The sequence below is a fragment of the Neovison vison genome, chromosome 6, assembly GCF_020171115.1.
Source record: "Neovison vison isolate M4711 chromosome 6, ASM_NN_V1, whole genome shotgun sequence".
In the NCBI taxonomy this organism is placed as follows: domain Eukaryota; kingdom Metazoa; phylum Chordata; class Mammalia; order Carnivora; family Mustelidae; genus Neogale; species Neogale vison.
The window spans coordinates 128,566,074-128,590,245 of NC_058096.1; the positions used below are offsets into that span (position 1 = coordinate 128,566,074).

At 47.2% G+C, this 24,172-nt stretch overlaps 1 protein-coding gene across 1 annotated transcript in view; it reads right to left on the bottom strand.

Annotated features, from left to right (window-relative positions):
* EPHB1 (EPH receptor B1) overlaps positions 1–24,172 on the bottom strand; it is a 285,129-nt gene that overhangs the window by 10,560 nt on the left and 250,397 nt on the right. The window contains exon 12 of the mRNA XM_044252314.1: positions 1,751–1,900. Within this exon, the coding sequence (XP_044108249.1) occupies positions 1,751–1,900 (150 nt within the window). The remainder of the gene's footprint in view (positions 1–1,750; positions 1,901–24,172) is intronic.

Genomic DNA, 24,172 nt, shown 5'->3' on the forward strand with positions numbered 1-24,172 from the left:
GAGTCAAATATCTGGAAAGCCCTCCTTACCTCCTCCTTCTAAGTGTTCCCACCACCCAGTGTACGTGCCCCCAGACTGTGGACACCCAGGGACAGAAGCAGCAAGCACCATGCCCAGCAGTGATGAGTGTTTGCTGAATGACTGATTTGGGAATTCTGGAAGTCTGCTATCGGAAATTCCATTTGTTTTCAGCCTAGGTGAATTCATCTGCTGAGAATATCTTGAATGTCAAATCTCGCCTGGCAGAAGGTTTCAGAATCCATTCTTTGCGTGCTGAATTGTTCTTAATAGGATTAAAGTCTCAGGGAAGGGCCTCCATGTTTCTGGATCCCATCTATTACTCTGACGGTCTGGATGGGACCGGGAGGCCACTGATTTCATGAACGCAGCCTCGGCATCAATTCTGACACTTTCTGTTTTGACATGTTCCAGGGGCAGAGGTGAGGCATGGATAATCAGAGATGAGAGGAGACCCAGAGGCCTCACACGGTCCTGAGACCTAGTTAACCGTGCATCCCTTTTACCGGAGATGCCGCAGCACCCCTGGAGGCTGGGAGGAGCCCGTCCCGTCCCCACACTCCCCCTGGGAAAGCTTTCCCGAGCTCCTACACAGCCACCTCTCCTGATCCTCTCCGCACCTGCCGTGGCTCTATACCTCAGGTGGGACAGAGGGCTTGCCGAGGCCAGATTTCTCAAGTCAGCCATACCTCAGAGCCACCGAAGCAGGGAGGTGTGGATAGTGAGCTGGTTGGAGAAGACGTGTGCTGGGGATGGCCCTGCCCCTCCAGCTGCTAGGTTGGGAAATGCAATAACCGCCCCCAAGGGGATGGGCGGAGTAAGCGGAATGGAGGAATGCAGGTTTAGCAATCTGCTCCGCTCCGCTTGGAGGAAGGGCAGGTATTGAAAATACAGAAGCGGAATGGTTTGGAGGAACAGCCCAGGACCAAACGCAGTGTGAAAATCCAGATATGACTTTAAATTAGGGCTTTAGCAAAGCAAATCATCCTCAGAAGTCTTCCTCACCTTGCAGTGGTTATGAAGCAAAGGGTCCCATCTGGAACACCTCTGCTTAAAGCATTCCGGATGACTCTTCCTCTTCCTTGCCCACCTCTGTCCTTGGAGGGCAACCTGGAGGGGTGCTGATCCCCTCTGCTCAGATACCTCTGCTCCTGTGGGCCATCTGAATGTGACCAGCTTTGGGAAGCCCCATCAGCTCCTCCTTCACTGAGAGGTGACAGAACCCCCCCACCCCCCGCCAAAGAGTAGATTTTCAGCAAAGAAGGGTCCTTTAGGATTCCTGTCTTTAAAGCAGAGAGGTGTGAATGACGGAGAAACTGCAACCTGCTCAAGGCATCACATCTGTTAGAGCAGACAGCTCCGCTCCCCCTCTGTCACCCATGGCAGGACAGCACACAGCCTGGGTGCTTTGAAGAAGGGCCGGAACTCCTGCTTCATTGGGCCTGTCCTAGATCATGGTCCACAGTCATTCAGAACCAGCTCCTGGGGCTTCTGGGTTGGCTCAGGCACCTTTATGGGTGCCTGTGGGGCTATTGGCATTACCACATCTCCATGCCGGACTCTTGGATTAGCCCAAACACTGGTGTCAAGGGGTTCCTTGTACCCCGGCCCGGACACCTCAGGTTCAGATTGTAAGGCCCTGAGCTGACACCAGATAGGAGGGCTGGCTTGCCACTGCCAATGAGAACCCTTGGCTGGGGATTCGTGGCAATCAGTTACCACCGATACTCACATCTTGGTTGGACATATCCCAGTAGGGTCTCTCTCCAAATGACATGACTTCCCACATGACAATGCCATAGCTCCAGACATCGCTGGCAGATGTGAACTTGCGGTAGGCGATGGCCTCTGGAGCTGTCCATCTCACGGGGATCTTCCCTCCCTGGAAGACAGAGAAGTTGGTCAGCCCAACTGTCAGGTTTCTAGTTGAAGGCAAGAGAAAATGAACTCGGCCTGTATGTCCTTTCCACTCCCCTCGGGCCTCCTACACCTCGTGAATTACGGTAGCCAGAAGAGCCCACCCCATATGGCTAGCTTTCATTCTGCACCCACGTACAGGGGTTGGGTAATGGTGGGGGATTTGTGTGGCCCGTGCTAGTCTGACACTGTATCTGGGCACACCTGTGAGTTGGTTGCTGTACTGGGGTTTTGTTGGTCCGCAATTCCCTGCACGCTGATCCTAATGTTGAGTCAGGGGGAAGCAAAACAAACACAAAAAGGAAGAACATGGCAGGCAGTCCTTCCTGGGGGCCTTCTACTACAAGGTCACACCCTGCTGCCCCCTACCCCATTTTATTTGTGTTCCACCTGTCGGGATTGTGGGGGGGGGGGTTCCTCACCCTGCAGCTTGAGGAGAGCCCTGGGCTGCACTGGGTTGAGCAGCCCAGTCCTAGGTCTCCGTAGGTGCTGGCCACCTTCCCTACCTTTCGGTGGAGGTTGATATTTGGAGGCTGGAGATAGACTTTTCACTCCTATGTCTGCTTCTCCTTCTTGCCCTCCGAACCCACACTGGATGTTTCCAGCTTGGCTCTCTGCTTGGCCCTTAGCTTGTCTGCCAGACCTTGGCCTGTTTTGAGTACCTAAAGGATAGCTATCCATCCATTTTCTCCGTCAACATTAGGCAGTGAGCCCTACTTCGTGCCAGGTCCTTTTTGAGGAGCTGGTGTTCCAGACATGAGCCAGGCATGGTCCCTGCCCTCAGGCTGCACGGGGAGTGGGGAAGGAAGACAAGAAAACAGACACAGAAAATGTGTCGTTTGCAAGACAGAAAGTGAGGAGGGTGAGGCCAAGGCAGAGACAGGGTGTCTGAGGGCCAGAGTAGACGCCCTAACGTAATAGACAGTAATAGACAGTGGGTGGTGAAGGTGGCCACGAAGCCAGAGGACCAGTGTCCTGAGGGTTTGAGAGCACCTGGAGCCTTTGCATGGGTCTGGAAACCAGTACAGCCCCATTCAACATATGTGACCTTGGGCAAGTTACCTAACCTCTGTGTGCAACTCCTTCTCATCAGCAACATGGGGGGAACAGTCTCACCTATGCCATCTGATTGTTGGGGGGGATTATGTGAGTTCCTATCCACACAGTGCTCGGGACAGAGCCTGGCATGCCCCATGCATGAGAACTGTTACTCCACTCTACCCTCAGTCCCAGTGGACAAGCCGCAGAAGTTCACCAGGCAAAGACGGGGGAGGAGGGAAGCCGACGCAGGGAGGAGTGTGTGCAGGTGCCGGGATGAAAACGGGGATGATAACCAGCAGCAAGGGGGAGCTGGACATGGCTGGAGCTTGGCCGCCCTAGGGAGAGGCAGGGGCAGAGAGCAGGGGATGCCCTCGGCTCCTCGAGGTGAAGTGGGGGCACTCGCCAGCACTGCCCTCCGCAGCTCATCCCTCTCTAGAACAAATAGAACAGGCTTTCCCTCCCCAGCCTTTCCCCCTGCCTGGACTCTGCCTGCACAATACACAGACTCCCTCCCTCCCCTCCACAGCGGACTCAAGCCTCCACCCGAAAGAGGCTATATTTATACTGACCGCTCCGGATCTGTTCCAGTCACCAAAGATGCATGTTGGACTTTGGCACAAATACCTCTAAAATGTGTAAGTGGTTAATCTGAGGCAAGCAACAGAAAAGGGAGCAAGAGGCAAAGTGTATTTATATCTGGTTTCCTGACCGGGTCGGGGAGGAGTAGGGACCCCTACGCAGCCAGGACCTCCCCAGGTACACATCCAGCTTCCTGCAAAGGAGCCAGCCCTGATTTCCCCTGAGGACGACAGCAGGCCTTTGCGGTGGGAGATAGCCTCTGCTCAAATGCCAGCGTGACAAATGCCTAGAGGGAAGGCCTGGGCCTCTGCTGCACCCGGCTGCTTTGTTCTCGCTGTCCCCCAGAATAGCAGCGGGTTCACCGGCTTTATCTACCAGGCACCCACGTCTGGGAAGAGAGGGGCGAAAATTCAGCCAGTGAACCAGGAGTCATCGAATGCCTGGAGGCCAGGGTCCGCCAAGGGAGTGGACTCCGCACCGGGAGAAGGCTTGGGCCCAGGGGAGGGGTTTCTGTTCTCTCAGAATACCTGGGTTAAGTGAGGCAGGAGAGAGCAGGAGTTTAATTAATGTGACTGTGTGTGTGTGTGTGTGTGTGAGAGAGAGAGAGAGAGAGAGAGGGAGGGAGGGAGGGAATATGACTGTGTGTGTGTGTGTGCGCGCGCGCGCGAGAGAGAGAGAGAGAGAGAGAGAGAGAACGGGCTCTGTGACTGAGCACTTATCAGTATGTGTGAGAGCAGAGTGGGCGACGGAGAGAAAGCTTGGCTGTGCAGGTCTGTGGGTAAGAGAGTTCGGGCTTATCTTCCGTGTGTCTGTGTGTGTCAGAGAGGGGGAGGGGCGTGAAGTGGCTCTTCTGAATTTCAAAGAGGTGGTTTGGGAGTCTGAAGGTGTCCTCTCTGCCAAGTCTGGAGCGGACCCCAGGGGCTGCCGGTGACAGCTGTTGAGTTGCTCCCTCTCGCATGTAAAGTGGCGGAGCGGGGCCCGCTGGGCCTGCTGGCAAAGCGCCTCGGCCCTCCCGCCACCTTGCCCTGCCGGGCCTCACTGAACACGGAGTTTGGCCTGTCACGGCCACCGCCCCCCACCAATCCCAGTAGGGAGCAGAGCCTTCCAGAAGAGCTGCCCTGGACAGACAGGTGACAGCTTGTCATACCGGCTCTCTCACTTAGCTGAGAGAGCAGGTCCATGCTGACCTCCAAGGAAAACAAGAGGAAGGGAAAGCGGGCGGGTGGCGAGGTGCAGCACAGGGATGGCTGCTTTCCTTCCTGGGAATTTTAAACTTCTCTCAGCCTTTCAAACATCACGTCATCTGTGTTGCCTTCTGATGCTCGGAGGTAATTATGGTGAGGATTATCTAACTTGTCTCTGGTTATGTGAAAGGAAAACTATTAATTTAGGTGTAGTGACCAGCCCCACGGAAGGAGACTGGAAGAAAATTTAATGGAATGGTGTTACAGCAGGCAGGGGTCTGCTAGAGAGGACAGTCCTCCTGCTGGGAGAGAAGTCTGGGCCGGAAGGCCCAGGGCCAAGGTACTCATATGATTGCAAAGTGCTCTAGGAGTTACTGGCTCTCACCAAAGCATGAGAGCACAGAGAACGTGTGATTTGGGAAGGAGCAGGAGGGAAGAATTCTCAGGGGTGGAGGAACAGATGAGGCTCATTGGGAAGGAAACTGTGTCCACATGGGCAAAGAAAGGGTGACACTTGTCTTCAAGGGTGTGCTGTCCCCAGCACAGGGTTTCTTTCTCCAAGACACCAGATGACTGCTATTGCCAGGGACGCGAAGACAGTCTGCATTCTGCAGGGACCCAGTTTCCCCAGAGCTGCCACGGGGCCACTGCCGGGATGTGGAGGAGGAAGAAGAGAAGAAAAGGGAGGAGCATCTCACCACCATCAAGGCCCTAATCTCCCCAACAAGACTTCAGACCCTGACCTTCCACATGAAGCTTTACACTGAGTGGTTGTGCTGCTGAGAAATTCTTCAAAAGTTTGAAATCCACTGCTTTAGAATAATCATGCTTTCATCCTGGTATAAGGCAAACTCTAAAGTGTGTGTGCGTGTGTGTAATTTGATGAACTAAGAGAAGATATTCAGCAGGGGATTAATTCGGCAGTGGGTTATACGCAGCTAACCCACACCTGCGTGGGACCACCAGTTTGAAGGCCTCCGCATAGAGGTCCATCAGTCCCTCAGCCGCAGCCAGCCTTGCAAAAGCATTGAGGTGGGACCCACGCTGCCCAGCACCCTGGCGGAGAGGAGGCAGTCCGTGGTGAGACTCAGCTCCACTCTCAATGATCAGTGGATAGCCTCAGTGCCCCCCAGCCAGCTCACTCTCTTGTCACAGTGAGATTAAACATAACAGCTCATAGCTTTGGTTCTAAAACTCAGTCAATTGTGGAGCTTTGGAAGCCAAAGTCTGAGCATAACACCCATTCCCCTTGCTGACGACTTATCCCAGTGATGCCCATAAAAGTAACACTTGTGTGGGCGAGAGGCATTGCTACAGTGCTTTTCTCTGCCATCTTGTGTGAGATGAAGTCTCAGTGGGCATATAGCAGGAATCCAGACACTCATGAATACTGAGTGTGGTGATAAAAGACTTGTCCGTCAAATACTGGGACCATGCTGCATGAGGAATCCCCTGGAAGTCTGGAAGCGATAGGTTTATGACCAAGAGCATCATGCAATATCTCCGAATTCCACAATAAACAACTCTTCAAAGGTTTACAGCATATAAAACATATTGGGGTTGTTGGGAAGATCCAGCATGATATATGTGTGAACCACTCAATGTATTATTGTTACCATTAAACAAGATTTATTGGGTTGTGTTTGTTGGATTGTATCCCACTCAACCCCCCTTCCCCAAAGGAATATGTTCAAGTCTAACCTCCTGTACCAGTGAATGTGACCTTATTTGGAAACTGGGTATTTCAAAATGTAACCAAGTAAAATGAGATCATACTGGATAAAGAGGTGGACCCAGCAGCCAAGGACTGGTATCCAAAGAGGGTCCTGTGAATACACAGAGACGGATAGGAGGGAACAATGCAGGAAGATGGAGGCAGAGATTGGAATGATGTATGTACCTGTGAGCCAAGGAAGGCCGAGGATTGACAGCAACAGCCAGAAACTAAGAGAAGGGCATGGAACAAATTGTTCCCTAGAGCCTTGGGAGGGAGCGCTATCCAGCCAGCACCTTGGTTTTAGACTTCTAGCTTCCAGAACAGCAAGAGAAAAAATTGGGGTGGTTGAAAGCGCTCAGTTTGTGCTACTTTGTAACAGCAGTCACAGGAAACTAACACACTGAGTATATAAATGTTTCTCAGGCCCTAGCTTAGAAACACTGTAGCTGAATTCCCATGTAGCTCTGCCACCTCCCACAGCCCTTAGGAGGCAGTGGGATTTGGGAGTGAGAGGCACTTCTACCATTTAGACTGAAGGCCAGCAGAGAAGCCCCGGGGCCCTCCGTGACATTGCCTCCATGCTGGTGATTGAACCCAACCTGGTGTACACTTTCCCTTTGTTCAGCCACGTGAGCATCGCGTGGTGAGGACGTCAAGAGGCAGCTCCATGGCACTTCCCGCACTGTGGTAATGAGGACAAGGGTCAGAAGGCAGCCTTGACCATGACTTTCCTCCTACTCACTGGGGAGTCATGGCACTCCCGTGGAAGAGTCCACCTGCACTTTACCAGAGGGTCCGAAGACCCAACTGGCCGCTCCAGGCCTAGGGAGCCACACCTGAGCAGTAGAGCTAGAGTTCAAGGCAGCATTGATACCCTTATTCTTGGCAGACCCAAAAAACCCAAACTGGTGGTTCTCCAACTTGGCTGCCCATTGGAATCACCCTGGAGAAGGTTGTTTTTTTCACTTTCTTTTTTTTTTGTTGTTTTTTGTATTTCCTTTCTTTCTTTTTTTTTAAAAATGCCAGTGGGTATTCTAATTTATTTAGAATCTCTGGTTGTGGTGAAGCCTAAGCACTGGTAGGTTTTAACATTTTAACATGCTTCAGGTGGTTCTAATGTGCAGTCATTAGTCACAGCCACTGGCCTGGAACAGTGGTTCTTAAATCTGAGTGTACATAAGAATCTGGAAGTCTTGTTAAAACACACATCACAGAACTCTAATCCAGACTTTCGAATTTACCAGTTCTGGGGTGGGGGGGAGCGGGGTTGAGAATTTACATTTCTAACAAATTCCCAGTGTGGTTCCCACACTTTGAGAACCACTGTCATAGACCAGCCCAGCGTAAATCAGGGGTTGAGTGAGGTTTCTTGATTATGGGCTCTGGGCATTGTTAGTGTCTCGGTTGAGAAGGATTCTGAGACTTCCTCTGAGCTCAGCAAGGAAGAGGGCCATGGCTGATGAGCGATGTCTGCCACGGGAGAAGGAATGAATGGCTGTATATATGGTGAGTGTTTGGCAACACTGCACTAAGCCTTGAAAGATCTCAAAATGATGGGGGAGAAAAAGTTAGCAAGCTGGTTTCACCAAAGTTTCCATCAATATAGTTGTGACCTAAGGGAAATGCAGGGCTTATTGAAGTGAAGTTTCCATTGCACAGAAAGTGTCCCTCCGGAGTGGCCTTTGGACACTCACTGTGCAGCAGTGACCATCCTGACCTGTGCAGCTGGTCAGCCTGGGTAAGACATCTACCATGATCTGTCAAACAGTCCAGACACTGATGGCCCTGTCCTCAGGGTGCATCCGTGGGTCACGCCTTCCTCTGGTTCCCCAGTCACTGGCCACTGCCCGGGACCAAGGGGTCCAACCATTAAATTAGGAAGTTATATTAGAATGAAGGTCTCTATTTAACAGCGCTTGGAAAGTACACTGACCCGTTTCCCCTAACCTAATCAGCAAAGTGATTTTTCCAGATAAGACCGGTATCAGCCAGGAAGGAAAAGCAGGTTCTGCTTAAAAGGTTATCTTTCTTGAGTGTTACCAGCTTCTAACAGCCAGTGGAAATGGCTTCTGGCTGCAGAATTGCAATTGAGTCTATATAATAAAGAGGCTGTTCCTGGTTCCCCAGGAAGCCAGGAATTTGCATGAAAACAGTCTCTCCATCTTCTGAGAGAGTTCATCTGGCCCTGCTGCTTATTTCTTTCCAGAAGCCACAATCTTGATGGTGACACTGTAATTTATTACCATGCTAAGGATTATGATGCAACATACAGAGAATTAGAACTTGAGGTGGGAAACAGGCTGCAGGAACAGGTGAGCTTTTGGAGAGGATGGTCTTATTTGTCATGCAAATGACACAAATAACAGAGAAAAGGGCTGGGAGAAAAGACAACCTAAAAAGACACACTGCGTTGGCTTCAGACAAAATTGTTTCTAAATAGAATGTTTTTCAAAGCTTTTCTTGAAGCATTAGTTGCTCCTCCAAAATGAATGACACAATGTATTTCATACTAGTAATAAAATATGTGATTTGAATAACTACAAATGGAGAGATTTACAGTCGGTGGGGTCCTTGCTACCTCTCCCCTGAGCTTTGTGAGTGCCGAAACCCTTCTGTGAGCTGCTGCAAAAGGTAATTGCAGCCCAAACATCATTTTCCAGCAGCTAGAGAAAGGCCTATTTGGACATAAATTAACTAAAAATATGCGGATGATAGTGTGTGTTTCATGTGTGAAGAACAGAAAGGCCACTCGGTGACGTTTCCCAGCTGGAAAAAAAAATTCTGTTCAACCAACCAGACGCTGTCTCTCTGTACTATAGCAGCCGGGCAAACAGCTGTCTTTTACTACTCGCCCTCAAAATAGCCCCTGATGGCTGAGATGTGGGCAGACATTCTTCTTCTTATTATTTTTGTCATATAGCACTTCTTGAGTTTATAATTAAAAAAAAAAAAGTGTGGAGAGCCCCAGATAAATAATTCACGGGCTGCCTTCATTCACTTGACCATGGGTACCTTCTCTGGTCCAAGCCAGGGAACAATACCACTTCTTCCCTGAAGAGGGCACTCTCCAGAGAATCTGGAAATGGTCATCGGCTCTCCGATGGCAACTGACTGGGTCTCTCCTGGTGCAATCCCAGAAACCTGGGTCTTGCTCTCAATGCTCCTGAAAAGCCGGCCTCTCGAGTGAGTGGTTGGATTAAGTGGCCCAGAGGGCTGTGGCTTCTCTGCTCTTGGCCTTCCCAGAGGGTGGGCTGATGGTAACTAGGGAGGGAGCCAGTGCTCAGCAAGAAGGAATCTGCCATGCCACTGAGAGGAAAACAGCCCAGCTCCCAAGGTGGGGTGGGGACGGCAGGCCTCTGGGACCTTTGGCTGACAAGGTTGTTGGGGAGGATCAGGGAACAAGAGAGGGGCAGGGTTGAGGAAGGGGCTAGGCAACCACGCTGCTATCTCTCTACCTTCCCTTTCCTGTGCCATGTCCAGTACATACCCACGGCTTCTCTGAAAAATGCAAGAACAGTGCTTTTTCTTGGAGCCCCACTCCCACCCCCCTGCTTCACTGCTGCCTACTCCCAGCCCCAAGACCACCCTAACAAGTTACAGTTCTCTGCACTGACGACCCCTGGGCTTTCCCACTTGTCCCCACATCTCTGTGGCTCCTGTCTCTGTCAGTTACCTGTGAGGGCCATCCCACCTTTGCCCCTGTGTCTCCCCCATGAGCTCAGGCACCACACTCTTCTTGCATTGCACTCCTGCTCTACGCATGAGGGCACTCGGGCTTCCTGGACTGGGCCTGCCCCTCCCATGACAATGTGGCCTCTGCTGGCACAGCTCAGAGACCTCTGTCCAGTCATGTGGGAAGCCTGTGGGGTTTATTCCATTGTCCTCACTGAGTTGACTATCACCCTTTAATTTTTTCCTCCTCTTCACCTGATATAAGCATCTGACAGATTATCCATGGCAACCGTTTTAATAGATATGCTGGGTATGTTCCTTATTCACAGTGTAATTTTTGGTGCCTGACCAATGTCCACTAGCTACACTTGTAGTCTCTCTTCCTGTCCCCACCCTCCAATAGCTATTTGAAAATAATCAGTCACATTAAATAGCTTATGTTCTTCTGGCCTTCTGAACCACACTCCCTTCTTGGCATGGCTTTGCTCTCAAACAATCCCAGCAGTTATAACCAAGTCACTTAACCACTCTGTCTTACTGTCTTCACCTGCCAATAGGGATAATAATGCTTAATTATCTCAGAGGGGTGTATGAGGAGCTGCTAGCTGATGCTGGCAGGGTGTGAGATGTGCGGCAAGGCTGCTCTGCCTGCCTCCAGCCGTGAGCCCTGTTCTCTGGGCCACATGTCTTCCTCTGGTGGGCACGAGGGGTGGTGGGGAGGGCAGAGCCAGCCCCAAAGACCCTTTGGGGAGGCCCACTCCTTTCCATGTACCTTGCACATTGCTCATGTGAGTCAGTTTTCTAAAGTTCATTATATAAGCACTGGGAGCTGGTGAGGAGAGAAGGGCAACCTGTATCCTTGCCCGATCAAGGGTGGGGAGGGCACTTGAACCTGGGTCTTCCCATTCCAAATCCTGCACTGCCTTCTCCTCAGAGCGGTAATGGTATAAATGGGGGAGTGTGTCCCTTTTGGAGGGCAGGTGGCATCTTTTCTCTGACAAATGGGGGAAAAAAAGACTGGCTTCTGTTTAACTTTCACAGAACATGGAGCCCTGGACTCTCAGCCAGGTGTCCCATCCCACCTGTGCTGTTCCAACCCAGACTGCCGAAGACCAGGTAAGCTTTGGGACACAAAAGGCCACATGAGTGTACTGCACTTTCGGTATTTGGGAAACATTTGCTGAGATACAAGAATATTAAAGTGTATCTCCAACTGAAATGGGGAAAAAACATTCAATTGCTTTCTTTTTAAAATAAATCATTCACAAGAGGGTAAGTGTACAGGTCAGGAATAAGAAGACTGATGGGACTCAGTGTGAGCGAGGGAACAGGGACATGGGCGAACTCTCACCAGCTGTGGCGGGAGTTAAATTGGCAAAATATTTTGAGAAATAAACTATTTTCTACCCAAATTTAAAAGATGCAATTCTTAACATCGCCACGAGGGGCAGATGAACAACAAGGACACACCACCAGTTAAATAATACAGGATGCGTAACCTGGGTCTAATCAGACAAACATAGAAAAAGGGAGGTTTTATTTTATTTTTTTTAAAGATGGTATTATTTAAAAATGTCAATGTCATAAGAAACAAAGGAAGGCTGCGAAAATACCCCAGGTTAAAAAACTCTAAATGAACATGACACAAAATACAATATCTGATCTGAGACTAGAAGCTGCACTAGGAAGAAAAGGTGCTACAAATGACATTTTGGGGTCAGTTAACAAAATTAGAATACAGACAGTAAAGTATTCTTTACTGTAAAATAAATACTTTGATCCACATCAAATGACTGAAGTCGATAGCTGTACTGTAGTTATATAAGAAAATGTCCCTATTCTCCGGAAACGCAGAAGGTTGCACTCAAATATACGAAGATGCACCATGAGGTAGCCAACATTTCTTCCAAGAATTTAGAAAAAAAAAACAAACTTCTATTTTGGGGGAGGCCGTGGGGAAGCAGACAAATGATAAAGAAATGGAGGTGAAGTGTTAATAATAGTGTTAATAATAGGTAAAGAATCTGGAAAAAAGGTATGAGTGTATCATTCTTATTCTTGGCATTTTTATTTAAGCTTGATAGTGTTTAAAATATGTAAAACGTGCAAATTCTTCAGCCCAGGGATTTTTGTCCTTGGAATTTATTGTACAGAGATATCCATACGGGTGTGCAGAGACATCCTTGTAAGAACATTCACTGAAACTCTGTTTGAAATGATACAAGCTACCAGGATGGCCATCCAGAGACAGCTAGTTAGTTTCCAAAGTTATAAAGGATGCCTGAGACACTGACAAGGACAGTAGAGAAAAGTCTCCAAAGGCATAAACTAAGGTACTAAGAGAGTAAAAGTTCACATTCATGACATGTTCTTAAGTAACACAGCAAGTTGATAAAGAGGTCGTTTATATAAGATGAGACCATTTTGAGGACCCTCGAGAGAAATACACACCCACACCAAACTAATGCTGACAGTGACTTCTAGGAATTGAGAAGGGAAAGTCTGTTTCCCTTTGTGCTTTAAACACACTTTGATTTTTTAATGTTTTTAAGCATAGCTTTTATACATAAAACCATAACATTAAAAAAAAAAGGCATTCGAGAAACTTCTCTCTTCAGATGGGCTGACCTTCCAAGTTAGACTATAAGCTCCTTTTTCTCTGGCTGCTCTGAGATCAGTCCTCTCCAGGTGTGGGTGGAAGGAGAGGGGTTATGAGAGTCAAAAATATGATGAGGGGGCTGGTGATAATGGCCACTAAGAGCCAGAGAGAAAGGCTCAAGTCCAGGGTTGGTGGAGCAGAGACCAAGAGGTCTCTTTCCATTATGAAGAGCTCAGCAGCCTGTATAGCCATATTGCTCCCTGGGTACACCATTTTCCTACTTGGTATCTCAGATTACCAGAGACATACTGTCACTCATTAATTAATTTCTTAATTCAGTTCACAAACAGTAACTGAGCAGTACATGCAAGCCTGGGGATACTGTGATAAAAGAGGAAGGCAGGCCAGTAGAGGGGAGAGAAGAATGCAGAGCTGGCTAGAATATGAAGAGAGTGGCAGAGGCTTAGGAGGGTAACTGAGCAGTTGTGGGTAGGGTGGGTACTGACATGCAGCCAGGTGCAGGTTGGTAGAACAGCGTTGAGAGCACAGCAGAGGCTGGACCTTGGGCCTGAGTGTGCATGGTTGTTCTCAATCTCTCTCACCCTTTGGCCTCAGATGCATCTGTCATGTGTAGTTCTGCTTGACAGAACCTTTGGTTGGGTTGCACTGGGGTCTCCAGCTTGATTTAGACTTTGGCCAATGTTGCCAGGATCTCATGTGTCCTTTCACTGGTGACTGATCTATTTTTGATATGCTTTAGGATTTATACTACATTTCCCCATTCCTTAGAAAACCAACAATGGAGTTGTTTCTACATTCCCAGACCTAATTTCCGCAATCTGGTGGGTCTAGACCCCTGGTCTTCACCTCCCGCCCATGAACAAATTTACCATATGGCTGTCCTAAAGGCAGATGGGTTCTTCACAGTGGGAAGAGAGACCCCTCACTTGAGACTTTCCTGTGGCTCTTGGTGGCTGTCACCACCAGCTCCATTCACTGGACTTGGGGCCTTCTTAATCTTGCCTCAGACTTGAAGCTCTGCCTAGGACTGCGGGGTCTCAGTTCCAGAATTTTCTGTAATTATGAGAGTCATGGCAGCACCTCCTGCTCAAGTCCAAAACACCTCATTTTTAGAGGGTTAAGATTCCATTTTATCTGGAGGCTGGTAAACTGTGAACCACCACCACCCAAAAAAACCCCAGTTACTATTTCCACTAGATTCATGGTCTCTCAAGGCCTCGAACCCATACTCACAATTTTGTGGGAGCCTAAAAGGTTCAGGAGATAATCCTCAACCACAAGTCAGGAGAAGTACTGGAAAGTACCCAAGATCTAGGGCCTGTGCATGTGATTAAGATGATTAAGAAAAGCCTTCTCATCTGGTCTTGTTGAAGAACCTCCTAGAGGTTCTACAACCTGTAGGAATATTTCAATATTTCCCAAAGCCTTTAAGACTTTCACATTTTTTGCAGCCCTTCAGGGCTGTGTTTTTTTCCCTGTGGCAAAGGATGGGTGGGATTAGGACAGGTGAAGGACAGGACATTCCAGGTCTGAAGCAGAGCAGGTATGAAGGCGGAGAAGTAGGAATTAATGAGCCAGCTTAACTGTGGGCAGAGAAGAGCTTGTCTGTTTCCCCCTTCTTCTGCCCCCCAACCCTGCAAGTAAATCAGACTGTTTATATCAAAAGTGTGAGCAGAGTGGATAGTGATGGAATAAGACCAGGTCTGCAAAGCAACAGTCTAACACAAGAATTGGGAACAGATGAGAATCTTAATGTTTTTAGCCAAAGGTCATTCCAAAACTTTCCCAGGCAAAAATCAAAGAGAATATGATCTTCAGAATGTTATTGGGCTGACTTTCCAAGTAGAATGAAGGAACATTGAATCAGATTATAGAACTACCAACCAAAATATCAGTGACAAGTGTGACATGGCGGCTGGTGTTGGAAAATATTCATTCTGCAGCCATAATAATAAAAATTAGTTCAGATCAGAATCATCAATGGATGCTAAAGGGGGGGGGGCGGAATTTCCACGAAGAGCAGGATGTTTGCACAGCCTGGATTGCTTATCAGTTACCAGAGGAAAACAATGTAATGTATACTGGGTGCAAATATATAGTGGAGAAGTTGGACAAAATTTTGACCAGGTGATCAAAATGATGAAGGGCACATGGATCTCACATGTCTTGAGGTATAATAATCTAGGAAGTACACAATATCACTCATGCAGGATTATAGCCAAGAATGTAGAACCCGAAGCTAATTATGAGGAATACCAGAAAAGCCCCAAGGAAGATTGTTCTATTAATGAAAAAAAAAAGTGACTGTGTTCCTTAACAAAAAAAAAAAAAAAAAAAAGTCAGTGTCACGAAAGACAAAGAAAGACAGTGGAATTGTTCCAGAATGAAGGAGATTGATTGAACAGACACAACAACTAAATCTGAGACCTGACCCTGGGCTGCAGGAGCTGGAGGGGATTCCCTTCCAGGAGACACTGGTTTTGATAAACTGAAATCATATCTATTTTTTGGAAATCTTATTCAAATAAAGTTTGAAAAAAATCTCCTCTCAGTTGATTGGGTATCTAAAGGAGTTCTCTGACCAAAGAGTGGCATTTTCTTAGAAGCTTTTCTTACAGGGAAGCCAGAGAAGAGAACCTCAAGACATTTATATCATGGTTTCAATGCAGACAGTAAAAGAAAAAAAAATGGAATATGGACAGCATCCTAGCTTGGAAGCTCCCAAAAATGTAATACAATTTCCCTGGGATATTCTTTAAAGACCAATATTTGGCTTGGTTTGTAGACTCTTGTGCAGGTCTGGAACAAGTATGATTAGGGACAGAAATAGTGACCACAAAAAATAACCTATTCTCATCACAATTGATTGCCTATGGTTTCCAAATACTACTTGTAGAGGCAGAACCCATTTGAAAGGAAAGCTTGGTAAAAGCTCAATATCTAAATTTGATGAAACAGAGACTGCTGTGGTTAAAGCAGAGCAGTGGTCTGGAGCCCGGCTCTGTCTCCCCATCACCCAGCAGAGCTCCTGACCACCCTGGAAAAATCACTTCCTGTGGAGTCCTACGCACTGAACTGTCTGTCAATGGAACTTTTAGACTGAGTAATGCTACATCATTTGAAATGTGATGAGAATATAGAAAAATTCCTATTAATGTGGGACTTGGAGAGAAGATTATGGGTCACAGAGGCAGAGAGGCATTCTGGAGACTCATATGCAAGAGGTGACACCACATTTTTTTCTTTCCTTTAATGCACAGATACGAACATAACTGTTTTCATTTTGATCTTATTAATGACCTAAACATTTTCCCTGCCTCAAATGGCTAGGCCTGCTGATGGTTCAAGTATTGATTATGCCTAAATGGAGTGCATGTTTCCTGAAAGTGACTAAACGGACTCTAATCTCCTAATCCAGGCTTTTCTGCTACAATGTCATACAGACATTTTGAAAAAACCTCATATTCTGCCAAATGGCACAATAAAATAACAGCCTATGAGAAAAAATTACATCTGGAGAAGACCATTTAAAATGTAACAAAAACAGGACACTCCTAATAAAAATGCCATATGTACTCCAGTGTTTATAGCAGCAATGGCCACAATCGCCAAACTGTGGAAAGAGCCAAGATGCCCTTCAACGGACGAATGGATAAAGAAGATGTGGTCCATATATATAATGGAGTATTATGCTTCCATCAGAAAGGATGAATACCCAATTTTTGTATCAACATGGACAGGACTGGAAGAGATTATACTGGGTGAAATAAGTCAAGCAGAGAAAGTCAATTATCATATGGTTTGACTTACTTGCGGAGCATAAGGAATAACATGGAGGACTTTGGGAGATGGAAAGGAGAAGTGAGTTGGGGGAAATCAGAGGGGGAGACGATCCATGAGGGACTGTGGACTCTGAGAAACAAACAGGGTTTTGGATGGGATTGGGGTGGGGTGTCGGGTGAGCCTGGTGGTGGGTATTAAGGAGGGGACTTATTGCATGGAGCACTGGGTGTGGTGCATAAACAGTGAATCTTGGAAAACTGAAAAAATAAAATAAAATAAAAAACCCAAAAAACCTATCTGCTTTTGTAAAAACAAACAAACAAACAAACAAACAAATGGCAACATGGATAAATTACAACCTGCATTTGCACCAGCCTGTCCGACCTTGCTTCTGTAGCCTAAGCCCTGGATTTTGTTTTTCCATTTAAGAGACACGGGTCTGGGGGAGTGGGGGAGGGGCAGTCACAGCTTACAGAGATCAGTTTCATCAAAATTACGGATCCGATCTGGAGGGTGGAATTCTTTGCTCCCAAATTAAAATTTAACACAAAAGAAAATGCTTCCACAGTTTCCACACCTCCAGATGCACCAGGTCACAGAGTGGAAAGTACAACAGTTCTGGAAATGCCTAAACTAACTCCTATTTGTGTAAAAGAAATGTCTTTCAGCCAATGTTCAACTTTTTTCTTAAGGTGTTCTCCTTATAATAAGGTTTTCTCTTTCATTGTAAGAAACATTGTCCCTGATTGCTTCAAGACGTAAATAGTCTGGGATGTCTGTTTGGCTTAGGGCAAGATCTCAGGGTCCTGAGATCAAGATCCATGTGGGTCTCTGCCCTAGGGTGGAGTCTGCTGAAGATTTTCTCTCTCTCTCCCTGTACCCCTCCCCCTGCTTGCTCACTAGCTCACGCTCTCTCTCTTAAATAAATAAAATCTTAAAAAGAAAAAAAAAAGATGTAAATATCTGGGGAAAAAGCATATGAAACCATAGGACTCCCACATGATGCTGACATCGTGCCCCCCATTTACCAATTACTGACTGAATGAGTTTGTCGAGGGAACAGGCAGTGTAACAGAACAGGCTCTCTCCACTCCCATTTTTTAAAAAAAATATTTTATTTACTTATTTAAGAGAGAGAAAGAGAGAGAGAGCACAAGCAGGGGAAGGGCAGAGGGAGAAGCAGGATCCCCTCAGAATTTTGAGCCATGGTAGGGAGCCTGATGTGGGGCTCAATCCCAAGACCTGGGGATCATGACCTGAGTCGCCCATGTGCCCCTCTCCACTCCCATTTCTTTGAGGCAGCTCAGAGTTGGTGAGAGCACATGGACCTTTGTCAAGTATCCACTGGGCACCAGCTGCCCTGCTGGGCACTTAGCGTATTTAATATCATCCAACTGTCACAGTCATACTGAGAGGTAGGTTTTTATCCCCATTTTACAGGTTAGAAAGTTGAGGTTCCTGAAGTAAATACTTCACAAAGGTTACACAGTGTATTAGTAGCCTAGCCAGAGGGTTTCAGTCCCATTGCTATCCAACTTTCTGTTCTTTATATCACATTGGTTAGACTTTAGATTAATATCCTACCACTTGAGTTATTAACTAGTTTAATGGAACTAGTTCATGCACTGCTAATTATATTTGTCATGTGTTGTTGGAACAGATTCCTCTTCTCTACCCCACCACCCTAGCCCCAAATTTAGAAAAAATGAGTTTTACTGAGATCGAGAATAATTTATTCTATTTCATCAGCTTTTATTTTGTTACATTTTTATAGGACTTTGGAAATTTATTAAGTCGCCTTCAACATAATATTTTTCCTTCGATCTTTACAATAACGTGATATAGACCAAGTATAATATACTCTTCTCATTTGACAAATAATGGAATGGAGCCTTGGAGAGGCTTACCCCAAGTTAACAATTGGTGGAGCCAGGACCCAAACCATGTTTTCTGGCTCAAAATTCATCCTTGTCTTTATAAGGGGACCTTCTGAGGGGACCACCCTTCAGAATTACTTACCGTGAAGTCCTGTGCATTGAAATCGTCATTAGAGCTACTGGACTGAGTTATGCTATGTGACTTGAAATTCAATGAAAACATTGAAAAATAAAACAAGGAAAGAATGACTTTAGTGTGTTGGTATTGAAGATAATGATTACTGGTAGGATAATGGGTATCAAAAGCCAATACAAACAAACAACCAAAAAACCCCTGAATAATGGATTTTATTTTATCTTTTAAATAGGTATTTTTTTAAAGATTTTATTTATTTACTTGACAGACAGAGATCACAAGTAGGCAGAGAGGCAGGCAGAGAGAGAGGAGGAAGCAGACTCCTCATGGAGCAGAGATTGATGTGGGGCTTGATCCCAGGACCCTGAGATCATGACCTGAGCTGAAGGCAGAGGCTTTAACCCAGGAGCCCCGAATAATGGATTTTAAATGATAGTGTTTTATTTACTTACTAAAATAATTTTTAATACTGAGAATTACTTAGAATACTAATCATCATTTAAAGAAAATAGAACCATATTGTATAATAGGAAAAAGTAATTTAGGGGTCATACTGGGGCTTCCCCCCTCCCCCTACTTCTACCCCCACTTACCCCTTCTACCCCAGCATTTCCTGGCCAAACCTTTGCCCTTTTAATTGCTCTAGGTCAAATATCTAACTACAAAGCCACTTAATACCATTTTATTGGTGACATTGGTTTAAAAGCACATGAACTCGCACTGCTTGGCAATTTGGGGTGGAGTCTCCCTAGATTTCCTGCCATCTGCTAGGATCCCTGGGATAGGCCAAATTTCTTCCCAAAGGAGAAGTTTCAAAAAATTCTGGAGTCTAAAATCAGGGCCCCATGGCCACTCCCGGCTAAGTCACAGGTCAGAGCCCTGGGCCGTGTGCCCAAAATATGCAACTGTGATAGACATGAAGTATGAAAATGTGCGTGAATGAGGCAGGCCCTCTTGACCCATCAGGCGTGGAGCAGCAAGATGGGAGGCTGTGGGGCCAGCCCCAGGCAAAACCAGGCTGAGGCTTTGCATTTTCATGGAGAATTCTCACATGATCAATGACTAGAAGGTCAGGCCTGCTCTGGTCCCCCGTGTTCCCTCACCTCCCCCTCCCCACTGCTCAGCTCCTCCGCTGCAAGAGAATAAAGGAATGAAGCCCTGAGAAGTCACTCTGAAAAGGAAGCCAATGCTGACCCAGAAAAGAACTCTCCACCTCCAACAAAGCCAAGAGCTGGCCACGGAGGAGAGAAGAGCAGCTTGCAACTCACCAGCCGCATCCACGGCTTTGGACTTGTCTTTCTTTTTCATTTTCTCGAACACCCAGATGGCATGTCTTCTCTAACTGAGCAATATTAGTGGAGGTCTATGTGCATCTTTTCAAAGAGAATCTTCTTTTCCTCTTTCTTATTCTCTCACTTTCTCCCAGGGAAAGGGTTTACTTGAATGCTTTTGTGGGAGGATTAAAATAAATTCTTCACCTCTACAATCCTCCTGGCCCGCTCCCCTGCAGCTAGACTATATTCGGAGTGAGTTAGTGAGTGGCCTTTGATCAGGAGTCCTCCTACTCTTCCCTCTTCACTCTGCTCTCTCTTCTCTCTCCCTTAGACTCCCACTCTGACTCTTTCTTTTACCTCTGGACCTGTAAACTGCACTGGATGAGAGTGTCTTGGCTGCCTTTAGATTTCAAATTTGGGTTTCGCAGAGGAAGTGTAATATGCTTGCCTTTGAGAGTGCTGGTTTCGAGCTACTGGGGTCTTTTGAAAATCATTCTTGCTTCTGTGTGCTCTCGAAGGGCTGGGTTGAAGGGCCTGGTTTCCCTTTCCAGGATAAACACCTTGCCGTGGAAAGATTTGCTAGACCCACAGGCCTCTTTTAGTGAGGCGGCTCTGTTCCGCAAAGGGCTTCTAGGCCAAGCTCTATTAGAAGGCCCTATGAGGCTGAGGGGCACAGGATAGGCATCTCCATCCTTCAAATCAACTTTTCTAACAGCGATAGGACTTCTGAAGAACTAGAGGGAGGTTTGCAAAGACTCTCTGAATCTCAGGGTTGGTCAGGGGTTTTGAAATTTGAGCAGTTCCCGGTACTTAACCCTTAGGACCACAGGTCTTTGAAGGCAGTGCTCCTGCCAAAAAAACCCTACTACCCAGTGAACTCAGCAAGCAAGGATTCTAATGTACTTATTTATTTTTTATTTATTTATTTTTTACCTTTTGCTTAATTGTCATGCAGTAAGGTTCTCCTGAATCTGGGTAAATTCCAGATGTATATCCGAGACCCTTCATGTCATGTCCTATATTCCATCCTTTCTAGTCCAATTGTGCCCCTGTCCAGTGATAAGGGTTGAGTTGGTCTCTTAGGACTTGAAGGAGCTTACTAGAGCTGCCGTAGCGCAGTACCATAAACTGGGTGGCTTAAAACAATAGAAATGTATCGTCTCCCAGTTTTGCGGGCTGGAAGTCTGAAATCAAGTCGTTGATGTTGATGGGGCCAGTCTCCCTCTAAAATCTGTGCGGGGGAATCCTCCTCTGCCTTTTCTAGCTCGCGGTATCTGCTGGCAATCCTTGCCCTTCCTTGGTTTGGAGATTCATCCCTCCAATCTCCTCCTCAGTCATTACATGGCCATCTCTTCCTTGTGTGCTTCTGTTTAAATCTCCCCCATCTTATAAGGATACTGGTGATTGGTTATAAGGTCCACCTTCATCTGGTATGATCTTGTCTTAACTAGGTTACATCTGCAAAGACCTTATTTCCAAAAAAGGTCACATTCACCAGTATGGGGGGAGGTTAAGGCTCCAGTGTATCTTTTTTGGGAGAATACAGTTCATCTGATGACAGGGCCCTTCTAAGACTAATATAGTATGATTTTACTGGCCAGCACACCCTCTTCCCAACACCAGACAAATCAGCCTGTTCAGTGAGCACACCAGCTACTTTTTTACCTCTTTAGTTCTGATCAGGCTATTATTTCTTTCTAGAAAACCCTCAACATCTAAGCCCTCATAATAACCTTATCCATTTATCCATCCATCCATCCATCCATCCTATAAACAGTCACTGAGTATCTTTTATGTGCCCAGTTTTACTGCTTAGCTCCTATCTAACCCATCTGGAAGTCTACTCCATCCCCCTCTCATCTCAGCTGAAAGCCAGCTCTTTTCTCTAAGCCTGTGGCTCAACACTCTTATTTACTAAGCACTGAATCAGGAAAATAAGCCCACATCTTAGTGAATGATTTACAGACACTACTGCCAATCAACATATTAAAAATAAGTAAAGTTTATTTCCTTCTCTAGCAGAGGTCCTTGCCTCTTGCCAGAAATCAATGATCCCTGATTGATTGGCTCATTGACTTCTTAACTGACTCTCCTTGGAACCTCTGTTGAGAAGGTGAAACCTGGCTCACTACCCTCTGCTGGGAGCACATCATGCCAGGCACTCTCACAGTTCAATGCCGCGTTTCTTCACAGGGTTCCCCAGACCAGTCCCTGAAGGCTGGTGTGTGGGTCTTATTTCTGGTTCTTCTTCTCTTTCTAGAACCCCAGAATTCTGGGCCCAAAACTACTGTGGGCCCACCTGGGCGGCTCACACAGTCCCAGCTCCTCGGTGCTGACTCACCCTGGCTTGCCATTTCCCCCAACAACCCACGACTGTTCCTACAGTTGCCCTGGGCTTGAACACAATCTCGGCCAACAGCCTCCTCTTCTCCACACTCTGTCCTTGCTGTGTCCCATTTGGGGACAGTCCCTATGAGGCACTGGCCATACTGTCCCCCAAATTCTCTCCTCTCTATCCTTGGGTTTCAGCCCAGGGGTTATTTCCTTGGGGTCCAGTAATACATACTTTATATATACTTCCCCACAATAGGTGATTATAATTACATAGCTAATTGCTTAATTAGTTTTTTCATGTCTTTTTTTTTTTTTTTTGGCCAGGAAAGAACAGCAAGGAGCTCACGAGCCATCTGTGTGTTAACTGCTGTGCTTTGCACATACTAAGTGCTTCATAAAAATGTGGTGGTTGGGAGAACAGCTAGTGGAGGCTTTCATGGGCCTACACCCAGGCGACCGGCCCCTCCTCTGTGATGACAGGCATAATGACAGGCACAGAGGGAAGAGGGCTGGGCCTGCCTGGCCCTGCACACCAAGCTCCAAGCAGAGAGATGCGCTCCTGAGAAACCTAACTCGTACCTCACTCTAGCCCACAAGGGCTCTGAAATCCCATCCTGATCTCACTTGTGCTAATAATATACTGGCCTTACTAATAATAATTATGCTGAGTCTTTTTTAAAAGGGCATTTCAGTCAGGGCCGGATATCCCTAACAGAGCATCTGGTGACAAAGTGACCCGGGAGAGATATCAGAATGAGGAGGAGGCAGGACTGCCGGAAGAAGAATGATCTGAGCTGCGGAGCACGGGGTAGAGTGGCATTTGAATGATTCCTCCTTCAGCTTAATTAATGCTACAGCGAATTTCCAGGGGACCAGGACTCGGTTTTATTCTGCCTGCAATTAAAGGGTCTTCCCTCCTCTCCTTGCTTGTCTTCATTCCTCTCCACTTTCCATCCACCCAAGAGATAGCCTGTTACCCAAGCTCGATGATTGAAAGAAGAGTGAGGAATCATAATTTGAAAATGGCCTCGTGAGGGAAGCTGTGAATCAGACAGGGAGGAGAATCGTGATTTAAATGTAAAAACCGCCAGGAACTATGCGGGGGCGGGGAGTGGGGGAGGCGGTGGTGAGCAGAGCTGGACGTGGGGTTACGGGTCTGAAAGCCAGCAAACCTTTTCAGAAGGTTGAAGGTCCCAGCCTGCGCTGAAACCTGTCAGACAGACGGACACCTGCTTAGGAGCAGCTTCTTCAAGTTGGAGCAGCTAAGTGCAGACAGAGGTGCTTTCTGCTGAAGCCCCAAAGGAAGGATTATCGTCGAGATAATTTTCTGCTTTCTTTGCACCTTTTAAGCATTAGCTACACTATAAGAAAAAACAATCTAGAACAGCACTATAGCATTGAGCCCACTCTTCAGCAGTAAGGAAAGGAACACGCCCAACTACCTATCGTCCTGCACCAGCTTAGGTTTGTGTCCGTGTATGTCCGCCTCTGGGTAGTCGAGGGTTTGTATGCACATTGCTCACTGTGTCTCTGTGCTTTTATGCTTCGCTGTGTGTATACTATACTACCTGTGAGTGGATGGGTGTGTGCGCATGCGTGCCTACGTGTGCGTGGATGCGTGAGTATGCGCATGCGTGCCTCCCTGTGCGTGGATACATGTTTGCGCATGCGCTCGCCCTGAGGGCCTTCCCTGGGTGTGTTAGTGGTGGGAGCCTCTCACTCCAGGCTTTAGGAAAACACAGAGATTTCTGGCCCTCACCACAGAATTACCTAGCTAGTCTGTCCCCCGGGAGGGCTGTGAATGACACTGGTGGCACCTGGTGGAGCAGGGGGTCTTGGCAGCCTGGGCAGGGAAAGGCCTGTGCTCCCAGCTCTGCCCTGGGTCCCCTGCTGTTTCAGGGAACTGGGAGGCAGGTCCGCCACTCCTCTGGCCTGTGTTAAAGAGAAGGGAGCTCAGACTATTCACAGCACCACTTCTGAGCATGTCAGCTTCAGAGCCTGGTAGGAGGCTGAGGCTTCG